The 13,904-nt window shown below is 37.2% G+C and overlaps 1 protein-coding gene across 32 annotated transcripts in view; it reads left to right on the top strand.

Moving 5' to 3' along the window:
* SOX6 (SRY-box transcription factor 6) overlaps positions 1–13,904 on the top strand; it is a 719,303-nt gene that overhangs the window by 619,144 nt on the left and 86,255 nt on the right. For 24 of the 32 annotated variants that reach the window (XM_070384013.1, XM_070383997.1, XM_070384007.1 and 21 more), the window contains 3 exons: positions 3,232–3,381; positions 9,478–9,703; positions 12,643–12,830. In XM_070384013.1, the coding sequence (XP_070240114.1) occupies positions 3,232–3,381; positions 9,478–9,703; positions 12,643–12,830 (564 nt within the window). The remainder of the gene's footprint in view (positions 1–3,231; positions 3,382–9,477; positions 9,704–12,642; positions 12,831–13,904) is intronic. The other 8 variants (XM_070384021.1, XM_070384018.1, XM_070384019.1 and 5 more) reach the window with 3 other exon arrangements.

The following is a 13,904-nucleotide window of genomic DNA, read 5'->3' as shown; positions in this document are numbered from 1 at the left end:
ATTTGTTTTAGGAAAATGTAAGGTGGGTTAGTGAAGCCAGTAGTTATTCAGGACCGATCTAGTCAACATTCTAAAAATGACTTCAAGAAGACAGTTTCTTAGAATAATTTAACTTGAACTGAATTTATTTTCCTTTTATATCTTAAAACTCATTGCCATAAAATTATTCATCATATTTGCAATAAATGTAATCATATACCACTGCTGTTGCCTTATCTATAGAGAGAATATCTCTCCTCCCTAACACCCAGTGACTTTATATGGGACATTAATTCAGAAAATATTGATTGATTATCTTTTATTTGCAAGGCACTATTCTTGATACTAGGCATTCAAAAGTAATTAGTTTGGTCATGACTTCAATAAGCTTATAGTTTATCAAAAATGATAAGACATGTGTATAGCTATGCTGTTCAGTCACTAAAGTTGTGCCAACTCTTTTGTAACCCCATGGACTGTAGCCCATCAGGCCCCTCCGTCCATGGGATTTCCCAGGCAAGAATAGTGGAATGGGTTGCCATTTCCTTCTCCAAGTGATCTTCCCAATCCAGGGATCAAACCCGCTTCTCCTGCATTGGCAGGTGAGTTCTTTACCACTGAGCCACCAGGGAAACCAGTGCATATCTATACACAAGGTTTTTAAAAAGTGATAAGCTTTGCAGGAAAGGTACAAATCAGATGCTGAGGATCTTTATCTTACATCCTCTCCAGAACCATAAGCTTGTTCCAAGAGTTTGAAGCCTCCTCATCTCCTAATGAAAGTGAAAGTCACTCAGTCCTGTCTGACTCTGCAACTGCATGGACTAGTTCTCCAGGCCAGAATCCTGGAGTGGGTAGCTTTTTCCCTTCTCCAGTGGATCTTCCTTTCTCCAGCCTGGGCGTCCCTGATAACTCAGTTGGTAAAGAATCTGCCTGCAATGCAGGAAACCTGAGTTTGATCCTTGGGTTGGGAAGATCCCCTGGAGAAGAGAAAGGCTACCCACTCCAGGATTCTAGCCTAGAGAATTCCATGGACTGTATAGTCCATAGGGCCACAAAGAGTCAGACATGACTGAACTACTTTTACAGCTCCTAATACAAAGCCTAACATATAGAATATATTCAATTAATGTTTGCTTAGAAGGTGAGCTATTTGTAAAATTATTCCGTAAACCTATGCCTGTTAATGAATGGCATTCTTTTATCCAAGACAGATCTAAAGTCCTCAATCTGAAAAGCTCTATACTTATATCTAAAATATTTTGTTAGAATGTGAAAATGTTTACTTTCATGAGCACTTTCTATCTTTACAGTGAACTTTAATTTCTGATTTCTATTGCAAGGCTCTTTCTACTAAATCTTATCTAATATCTTACTGTCCAGTTTACCCAGCTCTGTAAGTTTTATAAACTATGGCCATACTTCTTCCTGCATCTAATGTATCAGTAACCACAACACCCAAGGAACTCCAAGAAATCACAATTCTTAAGGAATCTTGTCTTTCTTAAGTACAATCCTAATAAAGAAATATAAAATAAATGATTGTCAAAACTTTAGAGGAAGCAATTAACACTATTCTATTTCTAAAAAGCAACTATAATGTTCAATTATTTTGAAGGATTTCTGAATTTAATCAACTTTAAAAAAAATAGATTTATGTCCAACAATCTGTTTTTCAGCTTTTCTTCACTGGTTAAAGTTTCCTGAAGGACTTGTGATTGAGTAAAATTGACTTTCTTCTCATCTTGTGAATCAGGAGCTAAAATGAAGACATAAATGATTTCTAAGGACTCTTACCTGTCTAAGATTTCTTGACTCTTTAATACTCAATAGTAAGGCATATTGGTGATGATACTAGCCACCATTTATCGCCATATAGTCATTACTTTTCCAACTCTCAACCATCTCCACTCCATTCAATATGTAATGTTCCCTCACTGGCTTAGCACCAACTCCATCCCACCCCCATCCCTGCCCCTTTTGAAGACACCTGGCTGAATTTTAAAAGAAAAGAGTGTAACAGAGTAAAAAGGAAACAAGACAGTCTTTTTTCTCCCTGAAGTTCTAGCAGTTTGACTGGCTATTACTTGTGAATTTTTCTTGCCACTGAGTCATTGCACATACAGAATTATGAAACTTTAATTTCTTTAGAGGCTTGTTATATTAGAGAAATTGTTCCAAAGAAAGCAACAATCATGACATAAGCACATCTGGCTCTTGCAAATTATTCTTTATTAAGCTTTCATTTAATTACATGTGCTGAAAGGTCTGTTTTTGATTACTGTAATTTTTTTTTTATTTGTCCATCTGAATGATAGTAATGCTAGAAATTACATACAAACCACCTGTTTTTTCTCCTCTACTAATATGGCAAAGTTTGAGCTGTTTTCTCTGTGGTTGATGAACTAGGAAGCTTTTTATTTATTATGATAAAAATATGACTATCAAGGTAATGGCTTAATCTTGATGATAAGAAGAAAATAAAATATTTGAATGGCGTTTTCAAGCATTAAATTATGTTAAAATTGAGGTATCTGAATTCTGGTTAACCATAACAGATTAACACATTTATTTATCACCAGTTGCACCCCAAAGCTAATAAATCGACAGTTAAGGATTTCACATCCTGTGCTAGGAAAAAGAAGCTTGACTTTTTTCCTCCACAAATCTGGCTATATTCTCTTTAGGATTATGCTATATGCAGCATAGAGGAAGGAGGGACTGGTACTGGGCCTTAGGGATCTTGAGGGCAGCACTCTGAACACCCAGAGGGGTCAGCATCCCTAGAAAAGTTTAGTCAGTACTGAATTAGAATGATGTTCTTCCAGAAGTGCCTGGAAAAGTTTAGATCAGTTTCTTAGTTCATGAATATTAAAATTACATGAATGGACATAACAACATTTAGTGCACCTTATAACGATTTTAAGTACTCGAACGAATATTTGAGATCAAAGGAATTAGTCAAATTCCTTTCTGTATGATTGAAGAAACTGAGTTCCAGAGCAAGTCAATCCTTTGTTTAGGGTCCTAAACTTATTTTTAGAAGGACCAGGAACAGAATAATGGCTCCCATAGCACTGCTCTTTCTTTCTGTTATACTATTTATTCTTTTTTATATTCTTCTTTAAAAATAGTGAAAGAGAAATTTCAAAGCATTCAGAGAAATAGTTATCTAACAATACGGTAAGTTTTTTCAGAAGCTCTGTTTCAGCTGCATTTAAAGAGATGATTTTTGTCTTCCCTGTTTTGCAGCAGCTCTATGCCGCTCAGCTGGCCAGCATGCAGGTGTCACCTGGAGCAAAGATGCCATCAACTCCACAGCCACCAAACGCAGCAGGGGCAGTCTCACCTACTGGGATAAAAAATGAAAAGAGAGGGACCAGCCCTGTAACTCAAGTTAAGGTATTTGCTTTGCAGGATTATGGAAACAGTTTGGAAAATAGCTTCACAAGGAAGGTAGTGAACCAGGCTGTGCTGGGCATAAACAGCAGGAAGCAAAGCAACATAAAGGAACCCCAAAATGTTCCTCTTTATGGTAAATTTCATGATTGAGCACTGAGAAACAGGTGTTTCCCTTTTGATAACAATAGTGCCATATTGTGAGATCTTTACCTGAATCTGCAAACTTATTTCTCAACAGTTTTTCCCCTTTGGATTCTGACTTTTATTTTTTAATGTTCATTGGCATGTATGGCCATGGTTTTATTACCAGTCTTTGTCATAGTCTTGTGACACTTCTCTCTAACTTTAAACAGGTGGGGAGCCAACTGATAGTGCTAGAGGAGGAGGATCTCAAAACTTTAGATTGACAAGAAAAAAAGAGAACCCGATGCTGGACCTTTATATGGTTTGATGGTAAAGGTCTCTCTCCCTCAAACAATAGTTATAAATGTGGGCTTTGAGGAATGAATGGTGTCATAATCTAATTATGCTTCAATGCCATGTATAGTTGTGATAGGATAAATAGGATCGCCCAAGTTATGACTGAAACATTAATAGATCCTTTCCTCACTGATTTTCAGTGTCTTAAAATGGAGTAGCCAGGAAGTACTTGGTGACAGAGGGGAACTGATGATCCAGTCTAACTTTGTGCTGCAGCTGGTACTTATAGGTTTTTATGATTGTTTTTGCTTCCTATATTGAATTTAAAAATTCAGAAAGTTCAAAGAAACAATTCTTTTATATCATTGACTTACTTACTTTGAAGGATACACTAAGCACAGATGTATTATTGTATGTGTCCAAAGTACTGCCTTTGGAGAAATTTTGCCATTATTACTTCATTACATGGGAAATACCTAAGGCCAATGAAACAGCATTGAAGTCCACAAAATTACTGAAATTGTTTTATTTTCTAAAACATGTAGATAGGAATTTCGAGATTTCAGGAAAGCCATTAAAAATATGGATCCCAAATACCAAAGATTAAAAAAAAAGTAAACATAATTAGGAGGGATAGTTCTGCCTGTGCCTGTCCAAAGGAATTAATTTAATGTCCCCCATGCCTTTACAGTCTCCAAAAAAGTAAATGAACATTTATGCTTTGTGGTTAGAAATATTGAGATATGACAATAGGGGCTTTACATTTAATAAGATAGCATTAACTTATGGAAACAGACTATTTTGTGTTCCAGGACTTTCTTTTTGTGAGTAAGAGAACACTACAATTCAAACCAAAGCACTTTGTTTAACTATAGTTGTTGGAGTATAAGCATATCAAACATCAGTGACTTGAGGTATTGAGTATTAAATATTTTAACATGAAAAAGTCATTTTGTAAGTGAGTTGGCCAAATGGAATTGCACCAAACCAAGCCTTTACTGGATGAGTAAAATGTTCCCTGGTTAGACTCAAGTTTATATCTGCTTTTACCATTCCAGCTTTGTGGGCCAACTGAATTTTATTACTCACTTGACCACATACAAATTCTTAGGGAGCTCTCTGTATAATTTAACTTGACTCTACTTTATGTTAATAACAAAGGAAACATTTATCATACTTATTAGATTGTTTATTGTATGTGTGAGTAAAACTATATAGACTAAGACATAAAGCAAATGTTTTAAATTTTTAAAATAGCTCCAACCTATTATTGTAGAAGTTCTAAAAATAATCTTATGTTTTGCTAATTGAAAGAATTAGGGTCACTAAAATATCTCATGTTTCTTTCTATAGTCATTCTTTCCCTCTGTATATAATATGACTATGTAACCTAGGGCATTGTTAGCTGAAGGTAATAAAAATAAAAATAGATGGTCTTCTGTTCCTTTTTCCCCCGAAGAATTTTTATTTGCTACAGTTGTCAACATCAGTAGTTAGGTTGTTTCTGTTCAAATGTCAGTTCTATGACTTTTACTAGATGTGTCACCTTGGGCAAGTTACTTAACTTCTTTTAATGTTAGTTTTTGCCTCTGCAATTTGAAGGTTAATATTATTATGGGTCTTCAGTGAGATAATACATCCTCTAGCATATAGTAAATATTTAATAAATGTTAGTATAGCAATGATGTTGATGATAGGAATCTGATGATAATAAAGATGCTGGTAAGTGGTAATAGTTATTGTGATTGAAATATCTGGTTGTATACCCTGAGAGGTTCTAAAAGAAACCAAGAAGTTTTCCATTTTAAACCATTATGGAGGAACAGGGATTCTATTTGCTCTCCAAATTTAAAGAAGTAAAACTCAAGACAAAATATAAAACAGTGGTTTCAGACATTTCCAGTAGGAATACAGGAAAGTGACCTCTGATAGAAGCGAAACAAGAGAGGCAGGCACCACAGCTGATCCAGCTTACTGTCTTGAAAAGCTTCCAGGCAATAGTGTGGGGTGTATGTGGGGGTTCCCCACATGCTGCTTGGCAGGCTTCCTGAGTAGAGAGACAAGACTTCAGAGTTTCAAGATGCCAAGGTAGATAGAATTTGTGAGGTAGAGTGCCAGAGGAGAGAACTGTATAGAGAGAGAGCACAGGAGATCCGCAGAAGGTTTCCCTGTATTTAGCTGAGTATTGAGCAGCTTATACATGTGAGGAAACTATCTGAGGCCAGGGGGAAAGCAAGATGTAGCAGGCAAAACCACTACGAGGTTCATGAAGAACTGAGGATGATTTGTATTCCCGTTGGCCAGATTGGAATGATCTCTTGACACATGGGTACCAAGTAGAGTCCTTAGCAGGGTGTTACTTCACTGCTGCTGCTGCTGCTAAGTCACTTCAGCCGTGTCCGACTCTGTGCAACCCCATAGACAGCAGCCCACCAGGCTCCCCTGTCCCTGGGATTCTCCACGCAAGAACACTGGAGTAGGTTGCATTTTCCTTCTCCAGTGCATGAAAGTGAAAAGTCAAAGTGAAGTCGCTCAGTTGTGTCCAACTCTTAGCAACCCCATGGACTTCACTAGTAGGGCCAAATTATCTCTATACCTGCCTAACTCAGTTTAAAAGCAAGCCTGGTAAGGCTCTCCATGTCTTAGAACAAAGTCCACAAATATTTAAGGTAACATACAAACTGAAATCCAACACTGTAAAAATCTCAATGTGGAGCATCTATTCAATAATTATCAGGCTTGTAAGAAAATATGAAAAATAATGAAGAGAATAAATAGATCACTAGAGATAAACCTCAAAATAACACAGGTGATAAAATTACTAGATAAGACAATAAAAACAGCTCTTAAAAGAGACTTTCAACTAGACCAAGTGAAGAAGTAAGCATATCTGCTTCTCTTCACCCACAAAGTGTCTGTTGGGGCAGGACAAGCTGTGAGGATGAACAGCAGGCCTGCCATGGTGGAAAAGAATTGACTTGATTGGGAGTTAATCAGTGCTTCCCATGCTCAGTGGCATTGTTGGTAGAAATGGAAATTATTGAATTGTAAGACTAAATAATAAATTAGAATCTACAGCCATACTTTTTAATTGAGCTTCACTTTATTGTCCTTCACAGCTATTGTACTTTTTACAAATTGAAGGCTTGTGGAAATCCTGCATAGTCAGATGATGGTTAGCAATTTTTTTGGCAATAAATTATTTTTAATTAAGGTGTATACATTGTTTTTTAGATATAATGCTGTTGCACATTCAACAGACTACTGTATTGTATAAACATAACTTTTATATGCACTGGGAAACCAAAAATTCATGTGATTTGCTTTATTGGGTTATTTGACTTATTGCAGTGGTGTGAAACCAAACCCATAATGTCTCTGAAGTTTGCCTATATTCAAAAATGAATTATAAAACTAGATATTATAAACTCCACATATTCAAGAAACATGAACATTATAAGGCAGGGCATGGAAAATTCATATTGAATGCTTGAAGATGAAAAATACAGTGTTTGAGATGAAAAGTACACTGGATTGGTATTGATTTGGAATAGCAACAGATTAGATATTACAGAAGAAAAACTAGTGAGCTTGATGACATGACAATGAAACATAGAAAAAAAGACTATCAGTGCTGTAGAACATCAAATGGCCTAATATATACAAATAGAGCCCCAGAAAGAGAAGGAAGGGACAGAAAATATATTTTAAAGAGTAATGGCTGAAATTTTTCTAAATTTGAAGACGCTGAACTAAGGGATCATAAGAAACTTGGTGAAGTAAAAGAAATGTGGAGAAAACTAACTACATACCTAATGTAGAAATCACCGTTATTGAGAAGTGAGTAAAGTAACTAACTAGTCTAAATATCCTTTGAATTCAGAGCAAAGGCAAGTAAATTTTAATTAAGTACTGTTTGTGAGGGATGCGACTGTGTTTCCTGAGGACCTATCGTATATCTGCTGCTGCTAAGTCGCTTCAGTCGTGTCCGACTCTGTGACCCCAGAGACGGCAGCCCACCAGGCTCCCCCGTCCCTGGGATTCTCCAGGCAAGAACACTGGAGTGGGTTGCCATTTCCTTCTCCATATCGTATATCTAGAGATAAAAGTACATTGCACCATAGATGTGCCAGATTACTTATTTCCTACCAAGACAAACAAGCAAAACAACAAAATAAAGCTAGGGTATCATGACACTATCAAATTACTTATTTTATCTGATAATTCAGCAAAGAAAAAAAGTGCCTGGGATTTGGAGCCTAATAAACTATAATTCAAATTCTGTCCTTCCCTGTATGGCTTTGGATGGTCATTTTATCACTTTGCTTCTTTCTTTGTAAATGTAGAATACTACTCCCCAGTCTCATAGTTATTGGTAGTTAAATGAGCTAATATACTTGAAAATATCTAGCACAATGTTTAGTCATAACGGCTCTTTTGTGCATGTTATTTACATTTTCTCTTTCTAATCTTCCCTCCTGATTACTATTTTCTGGCATCCCTTTTTCTTCCCACTTAAACAATGACCCTTAGTGCTGGAAGAGACCTTAGAGATCAGCTAGAATCAGGCCCTCTTTTCTATAGATGAAGAAATTGAGTCCCAGAGAAGTGACATGTTTGCCATAGGGGAGAAAGTTCAGTGTGTTCTAAACAATGATGTGAAACGCAAGTTCTCTGTGCCTTCTCAGAAGCAAAAGAGGAGTTAACATTTGCTGGAAATTTTGTTTTAAACACAATACTGCAGATCTTAAAAACCTAGCATTTAAATGAGTATGTTCATATTACAATTAAATTTCTAGAATGAAAGAAGTGTTGTTAAGGGTGTTACATGGCAGAATAAATGAAACAAAAAAATAAAGGTAAAGAGCTTAGCTTTCAAGCTCCTGGTAAAACCAGCGTTAGAAGCCAGATATTTGAATACTGTGCTCAGTATAGAAGAACAGGCATCTTAAAATAGACATTCTGTAAATATATGCAGCAAAGAATATAAAGAGACATCACTTCAGACGTGAAAAATAAATTGCATATAGCATGGTATGTAAAACATAATTATAATGTGTGTTTGCTCTTTACAAAAATTAATTTTAAACATGAATAGAGACCAGAATATAGACCATGAAGAGTGCCCACGCCCAGAAAGCCACATAGAAGCCATGCTGTGGCATGCGGCTCTCTGGGCAAAGGCCCAGGAGAGCAGAAGAAGGCTTACAGTGTTTCCATTTTTAAAGTACTTGCAATTGTTTGATTTAAAATATATATTAAAAAATTAGCGGCAGAGCCCATTTATAGTTCCAGGAACTTTTCAGAGAAAATAACACAAAAGCACTACAGAGCTGCTGAAATTTTAAATAATTCTTTGTAAATGCCCTAGGTTAATTTGGATCCCTGAAAACACATTAGGAAATTAAGCTGTAATGTGAGCTAATTCAGATTTTAATTTGGCAAAAAGAATGATCCAACTACACAGTTAATGTAAATAGAAGCATAACACAGGGAAATTAATGAGGTTTCCTTCCGATGAATCTTCAAGGAGGTAGATAATTAGCTTCTTTTGTTATTATTGTGGAGAATGTGGCATTGTCTCTGAGGTGTAAAATAACTGTGGCTTACTAAGTGATAATGTGCTTCATTTGTCTTTTTTTTTTTTTAATAATTATTTATGTTAAACTCTTGTAGGATGAAGCAGCAGCACAGCCGCTGAATCTCTCATCCCGACCCAAGACAGTTGAGCCTGTAAAGTCCCCAACATCTCCCACCCAGAGCCTCTTCTCAGCCAGCAAAACCAGCCCTGTCAATCTGCCTAACAAAAGCAGCATCCCCAGCCCCATTGGAGGAAGTTTGGGAAGAGGATCCTCTTTAGGTAAATGGAAAAGTCAACACCAGGAAGAGACTTATGAATTAGGTAAAGGAAAGCAAAATGCGTTTAATGATGACTGATTCTTGTTTCCAAAGTATTCTTTAGTCCAAGAAAAATTTAAATACTGAAAGTAAATAACGTAAAAGTAAATTCTTTTCTACTAAAACATAACCCAGTGTGGCGTCTTGGGTGACTAGAACTTTCAGGAAAGGTAGATCCAGCAATCAGAGACTTAGAAATTTCTGTGTTGAGTCAGTGCTTTGTCACTGAAGTGACTCTAGGCAGAGTAAGAGTGACCATGAACTCTCCAAGGGCCTAAAGGAAACTGGCCTGAAAGCTGCCTGCCAAAAGTCTAAAATTTTTTGAAATTTTGTTTTCTTTGTAAAATGTGAATTTTATACCTTATCCTATATCAGTTTTGCATTGAAGCAAATATGAATGACACTTCAGTGACATCATATAAAATAAAGTGGATATCTAGTAAGATATGTCATAGTGATCCTCTGTCTTCTTACATTCTCTGATACACTGCCAATTGTCTCTAGGAATGTCATACCCTGGTGTGAGAAGTATAGGGGAAAAATGGGATCTGGCATCAGGCAGCCTTGAACTGAGAAAGAGCCTTTACTTACTAGCTGTGTGACCCTGTGAAAATTATTTAATATTTTTTTTAACTGAGTTTCCTAATCTCTGGAAAGGAAATATTATTTCCTAGCTTATAGGTTGGTATGAGAATTAAGACAGAAATGTATATATATATAAAGTCTCTAACATGATATCTGGAACCCAGAAGGCATGCAACCCAAAAGACTAGACAGCCAAATACCAACACATTTACAAATACATGTGGAATGAAACAGTAATTGTGAAAGTACTTGTCAGTGGCAGAGAGCCAAATAAATATGAACATTATTATTACCATGCTCTATAAATTTCTTAATTTTCCAATAAGACACAGAAGTTCAAAGGGATTTGGGACTAGAACCAGCATTTCTTTACCGTATTACCTTCCATGTTTTCTTTAATCCTATAGCCTGAATTGCTTACAGCAATAAATAATGTATAAGTGTAGCCATTTACAGTTTAACCAAACATTTTGTCTATCTTATCTCATTTGATTTTTCACTATCATCTTATGAGTTAGGTAGTATGTTATTGTTATGCTTGTATAATAAACTGTCGTCTTACAGATAAAGTGACTCACCCACAGCCATGTGGCTGTTAATTAGCAGAGTTAAAACTAAAATCCAGGTCTTCTCACGTATAACTCAGTGCTCCTTTTGAAAACTCATAGTTGGAACATTTGCTGAACAATGCTGAATCTTAAGTGGCTCTTCTGATGATAAGATGTAAATCTTCCTTACTGAAACTGGGGACATTAGGATCTACTCAGCAGTCTATCCTCTTTTTGAGTCAGGACACTCTTTTAGGGGCTCAGAGATTTTCACTCCAAGTCAGTGGGATCACTGTGGCAAAGAGAAATGAATCATTCCCAGCATGTGAATATGATCACGGGATTATTGAAAGTTGTGAGATGAGGGGAAAAAAGCCAACATGAGGATAAATAATAGGCTTGATCTTGAAAAGGCCCTCCTATAAACCACTTCTAAATTTTATTTGGAAAGCATTTGTTTTCTGTACTTAACATAGTGAGGGACAAAAATGACTGTATCACAGGCCCTTGTTCTTTTGGAGTTTACATCTTAGCAGAGTGTATTCCTTAGATCGTGAACTAGAAATGAGCTGAAGTAATAACACCCTTGTTCACACAATACTGGATGGATTTTCTTTTTTAATCAGAAAAGCTTCAGAACTAAAGATACAGGGTTTCCATCGGCTAAAAAGTGGCTGTTTAACTTTCTAAAACTTTTCCATAGATAGCGTTGGGAATATTTTCTAAACTCGAGTGATAAGCACATGTACTGCACACGCATAGACGTGAGCTTGATCGTGGTCTGGTTTCCTCCGTCCCATCTGTCTCTGTGAGGTGTGTGCACATACACAGATACACACACACATACACACACACACACACGTGTGCTATGAAATGCTCATACCAGGAAACACACAACCTCATCACATTAAACTTTACCACAGCAGCTGAAATCTGTCAGTCAGTTGCCTTCTTTTTGTCTAAAATTGGAAAAGCTAAAGTATCAATTTTAACCTACAATAAAATGCAAGATATAGAGGAAATTTCGTTTAATTTTAAATTTTGTCCTTCTGTGCTGCATGGAATATAATGAAAGTAAATATTTTCACTTTATTTTAAGCTTTATCCTTATATAAATTCCATTCCCACACATTCAGCCTCACTGTCAAGAAGACAGGGAACTGAGAGCAGTGGGTGTTCAGGTTGTGGGTAGGAAATGGGTTGTCATTCTCTTGGTAAGTAACTGAGGCAGCATGAGTGGAATGCTTCATTAACCAGCCAGTGACTGGGGAACAGAGAGTGTGGTGTATTCCTTCCCACCCCCTCTCTCCTGCAGTGGACGTGTGAACACACAGATACAGATATCGCTACAGGATGTGGATAGCCTCACAGATTTTTTTTTTTGGCTGGGTCAGAAACAGCTTTCCTGCATTAGCACACTAAATATAATAGACAGCCTGCACAGATGTCTCTGTGCTCCTTCCTACCACTTTCATCCCAACTACTCTCCCACTAATTGTTAAATATAACCAGAAAAGGGGTGTGTGTGTGTGTGTACATATATAGGAATCTAGGAACCTTCACTTGTGAGGAAGCGGGTTAACAGAGCCCAGATAAACTGAAATGCTAGGGCATCCTCCAAGAACTAAAAACAAAAAACCCAGCACAACTCAGTTACCCTGAATTTCTGTGGTCTATTGCATTTTTCTTAACAGCGAACGAGCCCCTTCCTTGCTCAGAGAATGTGGTGTTCTACAGGGGAGTGGACAGTAGCAGTATTTTTTAAGTGCCTAACCTTACGACCCTCTAATAATACATCCTGTGTATGCAGATATCCTGTCCAGTCTCAACTCTCCTGCCCTGTTTGGGGATCAGGATACAGTGATGAAAGCTATTCAGGAAGCTCGGAAGATGCGAGAACAGATCCAGCGGGAGCAGCAACAGCAACAGCCACATGGTGTTGATGGGAAACTGTCCACCCTGAATAATATGGGGCTGAACAACTGTAGGAATGAAAAGGTAAAACTTGCTTCCCTCCTTCACTGGCTCTGCTAGACCCACTGACTCATTTTTATCTGGCTCTTTCCAGGCTCCAAAGCATCAACCTGCAGCCAAAGATTCAGGCTTCTAGCTTGAGGACTGTCTTGCATTATGTTTAAGCATTGCTGCTGATTAACAAATATACCTTTTCCCTCTTAGTGTGGGTTGCCTCTCAGGTACCCAACGAAACACCCAAACTCCTGCCATTGGTGTTTTTCTGTCCTATTCCAAAAGGTTTAGAAATATCTTATAATAAAGGGGGTATATGAGGTTACAGACTACCAGAATATTTTATAAAAGCATATATACTCAATGAAGGCTAATACATTATTATGACTCATCATTGAATTTATTACTAAGTTTTCTGTCAGCCTGAGCAAAACAGAAAACAGAGAAACTTATAAAATGCATTCATTTATTTTTTTGATTCATCAGATTATTTATCAAGTGCTTAGTGTGTAATAGACACTGTTCTAGGCACTGGAGATACAACAGTGAACAAATGAGACAAAAATCTCTGTTCTCATAGAGCTTACATTCTGATAGGGGAACACAGATGAAGAAGAAAATAAATAAATACATAATGAATAATGTTGGTAACAGGAGGAGGTGAATCATTGCCATGAGGGAAATAGAAGCAAGTTAAGGAAATACAGAGTTACAGGATTGTTCCTTTAGGTAGGCTGGTAAGGACTCTGAGGAGGTGTCGTGTAATAGAGAGAGTGAAGGAAGCCTTGTGCAGGCCACAGGAAGAGCATCCAGGCAGTGGGAACAATAGGCTTAGAGGCCCTTAGAGTGTAGGACCAGCAACAAGGAGGCCAATTTAGCAAGAGCAACTGGAGGAAAGGCAGAGCAGTGAGACCTAAAGAGAAGTCTCTGCCTGGGGCAGAGTGGGGTAGACCTGTAGGCCTTGGAAGGACTATGTGTATTTCACTCTGAATCTGATGAGAATTCCTGCCTCCCTCTTCACATGGCTGTCTTCCCTCTGTGTATGTCCCCATGTCTCCAAATCTTTCTCTTCTTAAGAAGAACATCACTTATTGAATTTAGGGT

Source organism: Bos mutus, chromosome 15 (genome assembly GCF_027580195.1).
Source record: "Bos mutus isolate GX-2022 chromosome 15, NWIPB_WYAK_1.1, whole genome shotgun sequence".
In the NCBI taxonomy this organism is placed as follows: domain Eukaryota; kingdom Metazoa; phylum Chordata; class Mammalia; order Artiodactyla; family Bovidae; genus Bos; species Bos mutus.
Note: the sequence above shows the minus strand (reverse complement) of the source record. Positions and strands in the feature narration are given on the sequence as shown.